Source organism: Pelodiscus sinensis, chromosome 2, assembly GCF_049634645.1.
Source record: "Pelodiscus sinensis isolate JC-2024 chromosome 2, ASM4963464v1, whole genome shotgun sequence".
Taxonomy (NCBI): domain Eukaryota; kingdom Metazoa; phylum Chordata; order Testudines; family Trionychidae; genus Pelodiscus; species Pelodiscus sinensis.
The window spans coordinates 210902971-210917379 of NC_134712.1; the positions used below are offsets into that span (position 1 = coordinate 210902971).

At 39.9% G+C, this 14409-nt stretch overlaps 1 protein-coding gene across 2 annotated transcripts in view; it reads left to right on the plus strand.

Annotated features, from left to right (window-relative positions):
• The window catches only part of SLC25A13 (solute carrier family 25 member 13), a 138941-nt gene that overhangs the window by 50477 nt on the left and 74055 nt on the right, over positions 1-14409 (plus strand). Inside the window, exons 3-4 of one of the 2 annotated variants that reach the window (XM_075922333.1) lie at positions 2092-2234; positions 7247-7362. In XM_075922333.1, the coding sequence (XP_075778448.1) occupies positions 2092-2234; positions 7247-7362 (259 nt within the window). The remainder of the gene's footprint in view (positions 1-2091; positions 2235-7246; positions 7363-14409) is intronic. The other variant, XM_025180350.2, reaches the window with a different exon arrangement.

Below are 14409 nucleotides of genomic sequence, written 5' to 3' on the forward strand. Positions count from 1 at the left end.
GGAGGCCATTCTAAGGCTCCAGTTGTTCCCCATGATGACGGCCTCCTATTGCACAAAGCTGTTAGAGTTAATGGTGGCCTGCACTTAATGTGGTGCATCATGCCAGGCTCAGGTTATGACTGCTCCAGCTCTGGTTGGCGCGAGTCCACAACCCAGCGTTCCAGCATATGGACTTAATGGTGATGGTGCCTGCACATGTATTGAAGTCCCTCAACTGGTGGCTGTGTGAGCAGGTGGTCTGCAAAGGGATGCCGTACCACAGTCTTTCTCTGTCTGTCTAGCTGGTGACTGACGCTTCTGATATGGGTTGAGGAGCCCATCCCGGGAAGCTATGGATGCAAGATATGTGGAGCCTCGCAGACCTCTCCCTCCACACCAATGTCAGGGAGTTGAGGGCTATCTGCCTCGTGGGTAGTGCCTCGTGGGTAGTGTTTTCCTGCCACAGCTTTGAAACAGGCGTGTTTCAGTCTTGATGGACAACACGGCAGCACTGTATTATATAAACAGAGAGGGTGGTATTTAAGGATGTTAAAAGGTGATTAATTGACTAATCGATGGAAATTCCACTATGGGCTCTTGTACATTTCAAAGGAGGAATGCAGAACTCCACATACAGCCTGGGGCCAGTGGGAAGTCCCGCTGACTCCGGGCTGCACGCGGCTTGCCTGCTTTGAAATGCTCAAGAGTCCCCAGCGGGGGCTGTTTTCATGGACCCTATGGTCCACCGTTTCCTTAAAGGGTTACATAGGGTTTACCCCCAGGTGCATGAGCCCTTGGCCCCCTGGGACCTGAATCTGGTCCCCTCAAAGCTCATGCTCCCCCCCCCCCCCCTCTTTGAGCCCTTCTGCACCTGTCTTGGAAAGTGTCTTCCTTGTAGCTATTATCTCTGTCAGGTGAGTGTCAGAACTGCGAGCCCTAACCGTGGACCCTATGTGTACATGGTCTTTTTCAAGGTTAAGGTCAGGCTTCACCCCACTCCACCTTAGCACCCATCATGCTTTCATGTTCACCAGGACATTTTTCTACCTGTTTTTTACCTAAAACCTCATGGTTCTGGGACAGAAAAGCTACACACCTCTTTTTAGATGTTAGGCATGCTTCAGCTTTTTATTTATAAGAACTAAACCCTTCCGTAAGTCCCCCCCAACTGTTTGTGTCCATAGCAGACAGGATGAAGGGTCTGCCAGTGTTGGCCCAGCATATTTCGTTCTGGATCACCTCCTGCATTAAGGCATGTTACGAGTTGATGCTGGTTCTGGCCCTGCCTATCATGGCCCATTCAACCAGGGACCAAGCATCTTCCACCACCTTCGTTGCTCCACCAGCTTCGTTGCTAAGGTGCTCATGTAGGGTAGCCACCTGGTCGTCTGTGTACACCTTTGCGAGTCACTATGCCATAGCGCAGCAGGCCAGGGAGGATACAGCAGTGGGCAGGGCTGTGTTGCAACCCATCTCTCTGTAGGCTCTGACCTCACTTCCTACGGTTTGGCTTTGGAGTCAACAAAATGGAATGGACATGAGCAAGCACTCGAAGAAGAAAAAATGGTTACTTACCTACATAACTGTTGTTCTTTGAGATGTGTTGCTTATGTCCATTCCACCACCCACCCACTTCCCTTCGTGGGAGGATTCCAGCAAGAAGGAACTGAGGGGGTGGAGGGCCAGAAGGGGTATATATGTGCTGTTATAGTGGCACCGCTCCAGGGGGCTCCCGTGCTGGCCGGATGGCTACCACTAAGGGAAAACTCTCCGACAATCTGTGCACGCAGTATGTGGACACCTAAGAGAAATGGACATGAGCAACATATCTCGAAGAACAACAGTTACGAAGGTAAGTAACCATTTTTTCTTATATCTTCCCTGCCCCCCTTCAATTGTTTGTTACACTTGTTGCATCTTGTTTTAATGTAATTGCAAACTCTTCTGGGGGCAGGAATCTGCTAATATGTACATGTGCAACACAGTGGCCCCAGTCCTAATTTGAGCCTATAGATGCTCCCTAAATGCCAAAAATATCAATTGCTTAGAGAATTAATCTGGGACTCTAAATCTCTCTCTCTCTCTCTCTCTCTCTTTTTTTTTTTTTAACAGTATGCAAGTGTTGAAAAAAATGGAGAATTTTTCATGTCTCCTAATGACTTTATCACACGGTACCTAGGAATAATAGGAGATGGGGTGCCCAATCCAAACACAGTGCAGCTCCTTGGAGGCGTGGTGGATCAGACCAAGGATGGGTACGTCTTACGTTTATTTTAATTCAATGAATTTAGAAGTTATATAAACTCTCCTTTTACTAGAATCTCATCTCATCACTGCTTATTCCTGATTTTAAGAGGAATAAGGGATCTTCCGGAAAAGGCTTTATTTTCCGAACGATCCTGTCTAGACTGGCGCTTTTCTCCGGCAATGCCCCGAGCCAGAAAAAAGCGGCAGCCATGTTCATGCAAATGCTGCGGGGGATATTTAAATCCCCCGCGGCATTTGCAATTCCGACTTATCTCATTAGCATCCCTTTTCTGGAAAAGGGTGCCAATGTAGACACAGCCCTTGAGCTTCTTCTACTTTTGTCACTCCTCTTCTCTTCTTCGCTTAGCTCTATCCTTTTTTTCCCCCTAAGATCTTGGTGACTAAATAAAGGGGGTTGGGGATAGAGGGGAACGAGTCCTTAAGTCCTTAGTTGTGGGTTTTAAAAAGAGAAGCAATGCATGGAGCAGGGCTGCATAATGATTATGTGGAATAAAATATGATAAAAATGAAGCATGAATAGAAAGTATACACTCTTTGTAGCAAGAACACATGGAACCAGTGCTTTTATGTTCATTTTTGTGCTCTTTCTCCTGCCCAGGCTACCCTCCCAAGCCTCCTGTGGTTAGGCATTATGGACCTTGTAGACAAGTTAACGTGATGATTGCTATCTCTGGGATAGGAATTCTTTAAAAGGTTAGAGAACTACATTGTGGTGAGGATGGCTTTAAATGGATTATAACTGGAAATGCTAAACCCTTTCCAGGCTTCCACCACTCTTCTCTTTTTTTGTTTGGTGTGTTAAAGCTGCTTTTTATACATTGTGAAGCTTCAAGTCATTTTGCAAGAGGACGATTGTGACTAGAATACATAACTTGATCCTACCTTAGTGAAGGCTGGTGTCACAGAAAGCAAAATTAAAGCTGTGGCCTCTGTTAAATCATCAACTGATTGGGATTTCATGACTCTGGCATATTGACCTTTCACTACTGGAGTTTAGCATTAATTTTAGAGTAGGTGTTTATGCTTGTGATTCAGTAACCATGAGGATTTTCATGCCTTTGGCATGTCTCTGGAGAATCTTTTGAAAATTTTTTAGTCTTTTTTTATCTGACACATCACTCTGTGAAAGAATGGAAGAAGTTCAGAAAGTGAAAAGGACTTGGTACTTGTTTGTAGTATCCTGTTGATGATAATTAAAGCCTTCCGTGATCTCCAATCTGAAGCAGTCCTGTTTTACTTGGCTCACTTTTTCCTTTGGTTTCTGTAGTGAAATTCTCTAGGAGTGGCAACATGTCGTCTTCTCTTCTGAAACTCACTGCATCCTGGCATTTCTCCAAAGACCAGATTTGCATGCTTCAGGGAAAAAAGCAAGGCTACTTTTGCTAGCTTAGGCTTTTGGTTGGCTGATGAATGTTCATCACTTCCAAAACCAGAATGGGCCATTGATGATCTAGTTGTATCTCCTGTATAACTCAAGCCATGTACAAGGAATGTATCTTACAGGAGGAATTGTGAATTAATGTTGGTGTTTTTTTAATTGCTATGCAATATGGAAGTGCAGAGTGGTAGATGCCTGCATAAATGTGTTCTAGAAATACCGTGGCAGCCATTCCATTGCCTCCAGATGTCACTCCAGTCTTAAGGAGCATCTGACCCTCCGGATGGCTAACTGCAATCACGCGTACTGAGAGAAGATTCAGTTCTACTATAATGGGTGCTAAGACAGATGGGCAAGCAGGACCATAAAGTGTCTCTAGTCTCAGTAGCAGAAACATGTTCATTGCTAAGTACTTATTACTTCAGAGAGTTGTGGAGGCTTTTAGCATGCACCCTTCCCCACTCTCCCAGCAACCCTGAGATCTGTGCACAGAGCTGTACTTAGGTTTTTTTCCCCCTTCTGTGCAGAGGAGGAGGATCAGGTAAGTCTTTGGTGCTATCCCTTCAACTCTTGATCCTGTGGCATACCTCTGCATCTTGGGATTATAGACTGTACAGAAGAAATGGAGAGGATTCTGTGGGGATTGCCCATTGACCCTGCTTCTCCCAGAATTGAGTTGGAAAAGAGAATGCAGCCCAAGACTATATTGTATTTTACATGGATCTCCCCAGTTGCAACAGTGGATAGACTTCTCTTGCTGTGGAGTTGCACTGTCTAGGATAAAGGAGCTAAGGGTTGCCACAGAGGCTAATGCTAATGCAATGAAGAGCCAAGGTTTCCACAAAGATAGCCCTGGCCTTTTGTGGATCCATCTTTCTCATGGAGAGAAAGTTATGTCCCCACACCAGAACAATGTGCCTCAGCAAGGGTATCCTGTGAAAGAGTTCTTCCAGATTGAATTAAAAATCTCTTGCAACAATACCTTGGTATGTACCAAGAGATGCCACTGATGCAGCAGTTAAGTCCTACTTCCTTTAACGTAATGTATTTTTGTTGGCTGTTGTACTTTAAATTCCTAACAAAATAAGTAATTTATATCTCCATTATTTTGGATTCCAGTAACTAATAAACGTCACTGAGAGATACTCTATGTGCTTTATTTATAGAAAGGACAAACTATTCAACAATAACACTTGGAAATGCCAGCATTTTCCTTTATTTTTGGATATAGAGATACATTTAATGCACCAATTTATGCTATACTTAGTTTATGCAGGTTGGAGCATTAAATAATAGATATAGCTTCAATTTGTGTCTCATTATGTTGTTATGCCTGAAATGCTGATACAGTCAAACATATGCATTGATTACTTAAGAAATCTCTTCATCATTGCATTTGTATGTGTTGTTACAGTAAGTAATGGCTTTTCTTTTTCATGACTGCATGTGGACTTTTCTGGTGGAGGAAAGCATTACAGCTGCTTGGGACTCAGATTCTACATTTATGACCACAAATATGAAAGCTCAGATGGATGGATAAATAGTGGTCTTGATGAGCTATATCCAGTGGGTGGATTTAGTTGGTAACTACAGTATATGTGCGTTAAAATTCAGGATTTCATTATTTCCTTGAATAAGTTATACAACAGATTTGCCGATGTTAATGAGGCAGAGAGTTTGGAGATATATTTTAACCAGCCAAATAAATAAAATATGCTTGGCTTATAATTTGTAACCATTTTATTATTTTCTCTTTGCATTGTTAAAATTTACAGGACTATTAGGATTTTCTCTGTGTGGGCTTTCATGTTATAAATGAATACTTACTTATGTAGGTAAAATAACTTAAGTAGTGTATTGAAGTTCATGTTAATATCTGCTGTTTAATGATACCTAATGATATTCAATGAAGGGTTATGCTAAACCAGAAAGAAAATGTGTTACCCAGGCAACTGGCCTTGTGCAATATAGAGCTTTAAGCATATGGCTGTGTAGTGCACATTATTTCAGCATCTTTAAGCATTAAGAGCCATGTGTAATTGACTGAAAAATTACTGCTCAGTTACTGTATTGTATGGTCATAATAGAAGTAAATGAATACGTCATTGTTGTTAGAATAGATCTGTTGGGAATCGCTAGTCTGCTTAAGGAGCAAAAATACAATAAGAAGAAAATAGCTGGTTTAATTAACATGTAAAAATTGGGTTAATTTGAATTCAGCTGGCACAGCAGATATTAATGTCTGTTCTGTAATATCTAGTTGGAACATCACATTCATACACTTTTAATCTTTCCATATCCACGAATAATTGTTTTTTAAAAATAGATTAAAATAAGCTACATACAGCTCAGGTTTATTGGGGGGAGGGGTTATTATTTGAAAGTACTAACAGAATATGTCCTAAATTTTAAAAACACTCTTGCTGTATCTTTTAATGCTTGCAATTTTATTAATCACCTCCTAGCCTGGTATACAGAATGTACTATTTTCTTATGATTTGTCAACCTCCCTTGCCTTTTGTATAGAATAATATTGGGCTTGTAACACTATTTAAAAATGTAAAGTAGCTGAAGTACATTACTAAATTATAGAATTTCTGCTGCGTGCTGGGGCTTTCTGTAGAATTCATGGATTTTTTTTTTCTGGTATAGGTATTTCTAATACATCACTGTTTGTACCATTAATGCCAGCCTCAAACCTGTTTGTCTGGTTTTCTTTTTACAACCATTTTTAAGTCTTTCATGCCTTCCCGGAGGCATGGAATGCCCTGCCTACTCTCATCTGAAAGGTGCTTCTTTCTCTCCTTGAAATCCCCTTTAAAGAATTACATCTTCTGCAGTGCTGCCAAGAAGTGAATCACCTGCACTATTAGTAACGATTTAAAAAAAATGTATTAATTTCAGTGGGATTTTACTGCGTTCAGTCTACTTTGTCCATCATGCTTGGGCTGTATGCCATCTGGGACATGAGAACTATTTTCACTAGTGTAACTGCAAGTTGGCAATCCTTATACTAATGCATTTTGGAATATGTAGCATTGAGAATATCTTGTACCATTCTTGTGCTTCAGTTGAGCTTAACCTTGCATAGTTTTCTTTTAAATTGTATAGGTTGAACCTCCCTGGTCTGGCAGCTTCAGGACCTGACTGGTCCCAAAATAGGGAATTTACCAGGCCAGGGGGAGTCAATGCACCGGGGTCTCCATTTTTCCTCCTAGCCACCCCAATGATGCCTCGAGCTCTGCTCTTCTGCTGCAAGGATGGGACTCTGCTCTTCCCCCTCCCATGGCTCTGCTGCCACCCAGGGCTCCGCAGTTGCCCTGCAGCTGCGTCCTGGAGGAGAAACTCCACGCTCTGCCCCGTGGCTCCACTTCCATTAGGGGTTTCCCCAGCTGTGCTGCACTCCACTTGGCAGCCCTGCTGCCACCAGGGGCTCTCCCTCACACCCCCACTGCAGCCCAGGACTCTTCTCTTTGCCTGTCCTAGTCTAGCAAGGCTTCTGGTCACCCCAACGATGCTGAACTAGGGTATTGCCAGACTAGGGAAGTCCAGATTATGGCGTATCAACCTGAAGTGATATTTTCAATGAGTAACTGGCTTCACACTTTATCTTATTTGCAGGCTGATATCCTTTCAAGAATTTGTGGCATTTGAATCAGTCCTCTGTGCTCCAGATGCATTGTTCATGGTGGCCTTTCAACTCTTTGACAAAACGGGTGAAGGAGAAGTTACTTTCGGTAAGACTTACTATATTTGAGTTTTGAAATATATAAAATTAAAGAGACATGGTCAACTTAAAAATCAGACTTTTGCCTGAGAATATTTTATTTTTACAAGACACACCTCTTGTGTTTAAACTGAAAGCTATTAGAACAAATTATTTTTTTAGTTTAGTTTGTGCACTCGTCTGTGTGTGCAATCTTTTTCATTGTTTCCTCTTTAGAGTCAGTCACTTTCTTCTTTTGTTTGCATGGGTCTTTGACATAGCAACAGGGGTGGGGTGCACAATTATTGTAAAATTTACACACCCATCTGCAACGGCATTTGAGGGTGAGCATGGCTCAAAGTTACTTTAAATATTTTTTGTTTAAATTGGCAGATTTCAAGTTGGTTTCCTTTTTTAGTTTTTAAAAATTTGTGAGATTTAAAAAAAAAAAATTCAGTACTATCCTACTGAGAATCTTGTCTTGTCTTTGGAGGGAGGGGTTTACATTGACAACTCCGTATGAGAAATGTGTGTCACATTACACCATGGTCATTGGGGTTGTTTACTTTTAGAAACAATATAGACAGCTTCTGACATCTGTAGAACTAATTGCCACCTGTCTAGATGCATGCTACCATTCTATTAGGAAGAAAAATACACAAATAGCAGCTGTGAATAATCTGAGTGGGCTGCACTTCAGAAAGTTTTTCTTATGGTTTTTTAAAAAATTGCTACTTCCAGAGTTTTATGTTACTATATACATTCAGTTCTTTGTATGACTTTGTTCTTAGTAGTATCAGAGAGTGGACAGACACAAAAAGAAAATTGGGTGAATGCCAGTGTCTCTTCTGAACTGAATGTATGGTGACACCCCCTATGCAAGCTTCCTTTATTTCAAGTTAATATTCACCCACAGATGCACCCATCCTTCCTTTTCCATGTAAAACAGGAAGATTCTGTTATTGCCATTGTTTGTGGCAAATGTTTTTTAAAAAAGCTGCATTTGCTCTTCTGGTCACTGGAGCAAGCTGTAGGCATGTTTTGGTTTATAGATGTTTGGTTGTCTAAATTCATTTAAACATTTTTTAGCTCTGTGTGAATTGTTACTTGTTTTAACAGCTGCAGAGTGCTCAGCCTCGGTTAGGCACTAAAAATGTTGAAACAAATCAAATGAATAGTAAAATTTCTACTGTCCTTTATCTCAGTAAAGGAAATATTTCATGCCTAATATGTAATCTGTGTGTATTTGTGTTGACAGCGATTTGACCATCGGTTTTCCATTGGAGACATTCTGTGATAAATGTCTAAATCTACAGTGAAACTGGTTAGATCTTGATTATGATTTGTTGAAACAAAGATTCACAGAATGCTGTGATCCTACCAGGGATGTTAAAATGTGTTTTGTTTTAGTAGCGCGTACCCGCTGAAATTTTCAGAAGGTACACATTTACAAGTGGGTGGAGGAGGGAGGCAGCTCTGTATTAGAGGCAGCAGTGTGGAGGAGGGGTAGCAGGTGGCTCGTGGGGAGCAGGCTCATACAGAAGTAGCAGCGCAGGTGTGGGAGGGGGAGGAGAGGGCTGCGTGTAACCATGAAGCCCTACTTGCCAGAAATATTAGTTAATGATCTTGAAATGATTAAAAATCTTTTGTTTCTGTACTCAGAATCTGAATTAGTTTAGTTTCAGTTTTTAGCACTGAATTCTTATTGGTTTATCCTGACTGTAAATGTTTCCCTTAGTGTTTTAGTTTTTATATAGCGTATAAGTCTTCACAGTATGGAATTTCAAAAGAAAAGTGCTTCCATTCAGACAAATAGAAAGTAATTATTTGATAATTTTATTAGAGAGTCAGAGGGTATGTTGAAAAGAACAAAAACCCAAACCTTGCATAAATATGGAAATATGAATGTAGAATTTTAGTTGTTTCAAGATCATTAAGTAATGTTCCAAGTAAGTGGAGCTCTGAAATAGAGAACAACCTATAGGATCACATGCATTCCGTGTGCCTTTGTTTTAACAAATCATAATAAAGAACTAACCAGTTTCACTATGGATGGAGATATTCTGTAATAAATGTATAAAATGGAAAGCCCACGGTCAATTTTTTGTCAACACAAATACACACAGATTACATATTAGGTATACAATATTTCCTTCACTGAGATTAAGGAAAGTAGAACTTGGATTCTACTACAATATTCATTTGATTTGTTTCAACATGGTTAGTGCTCAATAAATGTAAAAATATTGCCCTGTCATCATATTATAGGTTATAGATTCTCCAGCTTCAAGGGAAAGTATTGAACTCATAGTAAGTGATTTAGAGATTTGTGGTAAGAAAAGAGCTTGCCAAGGGATATGTCAACTTCAGACTCAAGGATTTATCTGCTTCAGTTTTTTCTCTGACCTACCTTTTGTGATGAAGAAACCTCTGAGACGAACTTTGTCTTGTGGTGGTTCTTAAAATAACTCTGTCAAGGTTGGAAGGCTCTCAAATGCTCATTTGAAAGAGGAAAAGAGAAAGTTACAAATATTTATTTTCAGTGTTTGCTTATGCTTTGGGATGCTCTCCTGCAAAACAAATAATGAAGTGAATGCTGCATGAATAGTAGTACATGCACTAAATATATGACCTACAGGTAAGGAAAGACATTTTTAGTTTCTGGTTTCCATCACAAAGACTTAAGGAGAAAGTGAGGGGGTTTTCCTTTTAAATTATTGAAGTGTTGATCTTACCTTAGCAGCGAATTATTTAACTGTTGTATTATAACTTTGCCTCTCAATGGTTGAGTCTTGCACCATTAAAGTTTAATTGTGAGTTTTTGCCATTGATTTTGAATGGGAGCAAGATTAAGCCCTTGAGTTGGTACTGGAAATTTCAATCAGGATGTGGTATATTGTTCAATTGTAGAGTTAAGCATTGGAGAGTAGAAGGAATTAATCTCTATAGGATTGCTGGTAAGTGTAGTGTCTTTATTTGCTTTCTGATGGAAGAGAACTCAGTGACTGGTTATAAATGTATAGCTAGTTTGTTGCTACAAAATTATAGTTAATCTGAGTCTGCAGTACTGTAAAGTAATCTCACCAGATCTCAAGTTATTGCGTGAATATTCTAATTTATATTTGGTATAATCTAGGATTTTCCAGTGCATAAATATATTTTCTGCTAAATAGAATTATCCCATTCATGTCATCCAACTCTGGCTTTTTCACAAACACATTTGATAGTTCTATTGGAAAAATAAGTTTTTTAGACATCAGATAAAATGTCTTTCCTTTTTAGCTATTTAGTCATGTAATTGAGTTCTGTAAAACTGTCTGCAGAATTTATTTTTTACACTTCAGTTTTTAAGTATTTAAAAGGACTTTCATTTTCAGCTTTTATTATATTCGGTATATTCCAAGGAATATTTTGTGTTTTTAATACAAAAAAAATAAAAAATAGTCAAAGTTCAAGACAAAAAATTAACTGGATGGTTTTCTAGCTAAATATGGAGGTTAACATGGGGTATGGAAGGGAAGAAATAAAGAAGAAAATATTGAAAGTAATAGTATAACATGGTGTTTTTTTAATTAACTATACATTTATGGTATATATGCATGTGTTAATGCCTTTGTGTGTATCTATCTTCATTACATTGTCTTACAAAACATCCTCATCACATTCTAACTTATTACTAAAACAGATTTGTCTAATGCTACATATTAGATTACTATGCTACATATTAGATTTCTTAACACCTGCATTTTCATGAATTTGAGTGGTCCAAAATTTGGATGAAAATCAGTAAAATACAAATAGCTTTTATAAAACCTTGACAATTTTCAGTAAAAATTAGTAAAAATAAAAACAAAGGGCCTTTACATTTATAACAGAAATGTAATTTTATGTCCTTCAGACAAAGGTAACCAAGTATAATTGGTTTTAAAGAAGTGTTTGCTTCCATGCAGTATGGTACAAAAAAGTATTGATTTTAAGTTGTCATTTCTAGAGGCTGTAGTTATGAAATGGGAAGTAACAACCTGTTTTAGCTCATGGCTGGTTGAGACTGTATCTGGCCATTGCGTACATTGTAAATTTATCTGCTGCTGATGTGTCAAAGCTTCAACAGTTTGCAAGGAGTTAACTCTCAGCAGGAAGGTGGAAGGAAGTTTAGTTGGCTTTTAAAGTTGAGACAAAGAGCAAACCATTGCTCCTTACTGTTGAGTGTTGACAGGCACATAAAAGCTGATAATATAAGTCCAGGGGTTTAAGAGACTTAGCAGTGTGGCCTTTTTGTTATATTACAGTATTTTAATACCTCATTAAAGAGTCAGAGCTCTTTGAAATTCTATACCATACAGCTCATTTTTTAAGTTTAGAAGCTTGGCTAAAAATGTCAAAATTTAAAAATTAAATCCGTTAGATAACCTTCATATTTGATTCTGAGTGGGTGAATTAAAGAGTCTTATGTGTCATAACAAAACTTAGAACCCTTTTCAAATATCAGTCCTTCTCACATCTGAGAGGCAGGTAACCATTACCTACATTTTACACTTGAGGAAACAGATGCAAAGATAGCATGTGATTTGTCCAAGTCTGCACATCCAATCAGTGATAAAGTTGGATTTAGAGTTTGGAACAGTGGTTCTCAATTCATAGGCTGCTTGTGGCCCAATCAGCGCACAGCTGCAACTCATGTGCCATCTTCAGGGCCATCCAGATAATATGTATGTTGTGTGAATGCAACCCAAATAACCCATATATTTTAAAAATACTATTTATTATTTTCATCATAAATTTGTGTGACCTACCATAAGTAGGTTGAGAACCACTCATTTAGAAATTGTTCTTTTCCTAAATCGAGGTTTTTAATTACTAGATTATCTATTTCCTCTTTGTAATGTGGGAATGCTTTTGACTAGTTTCAATAAAATATGGGCATATTCAAATGAATCATAACTAGAGGTGCCCAATCTTATTACACAAGAGGGCCACATAAACCTAAGCACAACCTGGTGTGGGTCAAACAGATTCTATATATTTTAATAAGATTTTAAATCCCCTGTACCTATAGATTAAGTTCAGCTTGTTGTATATGTATTTAGATAGTGTTTCTACATTACTGTCTGATGCACTTGTGTAAGCATGATGACAGTCATGAATCGGCCGTTAGTATGTTGGATTCAAGCAGGCCACAATCCTTATGAAATCTTTTGTTGGGCTATAGATTGAGCATCTCTGATATCTTGCTTTTGTTTCTATAAGGGAGAGAATTTTGAGGTTGGGGATTAATAGAACATTGTAGCAAAGTTAAATTATCTTGGTACATGATGTTTTTTAATACATCTGGGAAAAATATTAAGCTTTTTGGATGAAATCCTTACCTGCTTTGAAATTACTAAGAGTTTTACCATTGCTCTCGTGTGACCAGGATTTTGCCTATTGCATGGTACTTATCAAACAAAATTTGATAAGTTAGCTGGTTTGCTTGTAAATAGGGCAATTGATTAATTGCAGTTAAGTCACATGATTAACTCGAAAGTAATTGCAATTAAAAATTAATCACAATTAATCACTGTTTTATTGCACTGTTAAACAATAGAAGATCCAGTCACCTCAGGCACAGTGTGTCTCACTTGGCCGCACAGCACTAGCGTGGCCACCATCTCTGTCACTTTCCCAGCCCAGGCAGCATCTCAGACACACTCAGCAATGATAGCCAGTCTGCTCCCACCAAGCAGTGTGATGCAGGGACTCGTCACTCCTTGCCTGCAAAGAACAATGCAGCTCTGTCAGCCCCGGCAGCAGGACCACACCACAGACTTATACTTACTACAGAGACCTGCGAGTCTCCCTGGTGCCAGCATGCCCTTGTGGCACCCATATCATCTACCTCACAGACTCTACACTTAAGCTACTCATGGGAGACTTTTCCCTTTTCCACCGATGAGGATGCAGGCTTCTTTTCCTCACCACTCGCCTCCCACCCGAGCCTACAGGCTTGACAAACAGTGGATTTACCAGCCCTCTTAAACTACCTACTGCAGTGGTATGGGCACCAGTGAGGGGCACCCCCCGCCATTCTGGTCCCTGGCCACATTGGAATCCAAGGGACTTTATACATCTTCCAACAGACGATTATCGTCCCCTCATGGGGCACCATCAGGTCTCCAGAGTCACTTCCACGACCATTGAGGCAGGGGAATGGGACTTACATGTCAACAACCACCCAGAAAACATAGTCCAGGATACATCTTCTCACACTAATGAGGTGCCTTCCCATTAGGTAAGGCTTCTCTGCCTCCACAGGCACTTGCTGTGGATGATTATGCCTATTTCCAAGACTTGTTCAAATGGATGGGAGCATAACTCTACACAGATGTGGAGGAGGTGTCAGAAACCCAAGACAAGATGATGGACATACTGCAGCCACTTTCCTTGGCTAAGATAGCTTTGACAATCAGTGGGGTGGCAGACTCAACAAAATCAGGGTGGCACACTCCAGCAACTGCAGCACCAACAGGCAAGAGAGAAGACTGCAAGTACTATGGCCTCCCTCCTCAAAGGGCTCAGAATATCTCTCCACCCATTCCACCCCTAATTCACTAGTGGTGAAAGTGATGAACCAGGGGACTAAACAGTAGTCTATAGAGCTATCCCTGCAGACCCAGATAAGACCCAGTCAGGACACCTTTGACTGGCAAAGTATACACTTCATAGAATACTAGAACTGGAAGGGACCTTGAGAGATCATAAAGTGCAGTCCCCGCCCTCACGTCAGGACCACGCACCATCTAGATCATCCCTGATAGATGTTTAGCCAACCTGCTCTTAAATATCTCCAGTGATGGAGATTCCACAACCTCCGTAGGTAATTTATTCCAGTGCTTAACCATGCTGACAGTTAGGAAGTTTTTCCTAATGTCCAGCCTAAACCTCCTTTGCTGCAGTTTAAGCCCATTGATTCTTGTCTTATCAAATGCTGAGAAGAACAATTTCCCCCTCTCCTTCTTATAACTCCCTGTTAGATACTTGAAAACTGTTATCATGTCCCCTCTGTCTGCTAAACTAAACAATCCTTTCAGCTTTCCCTCAG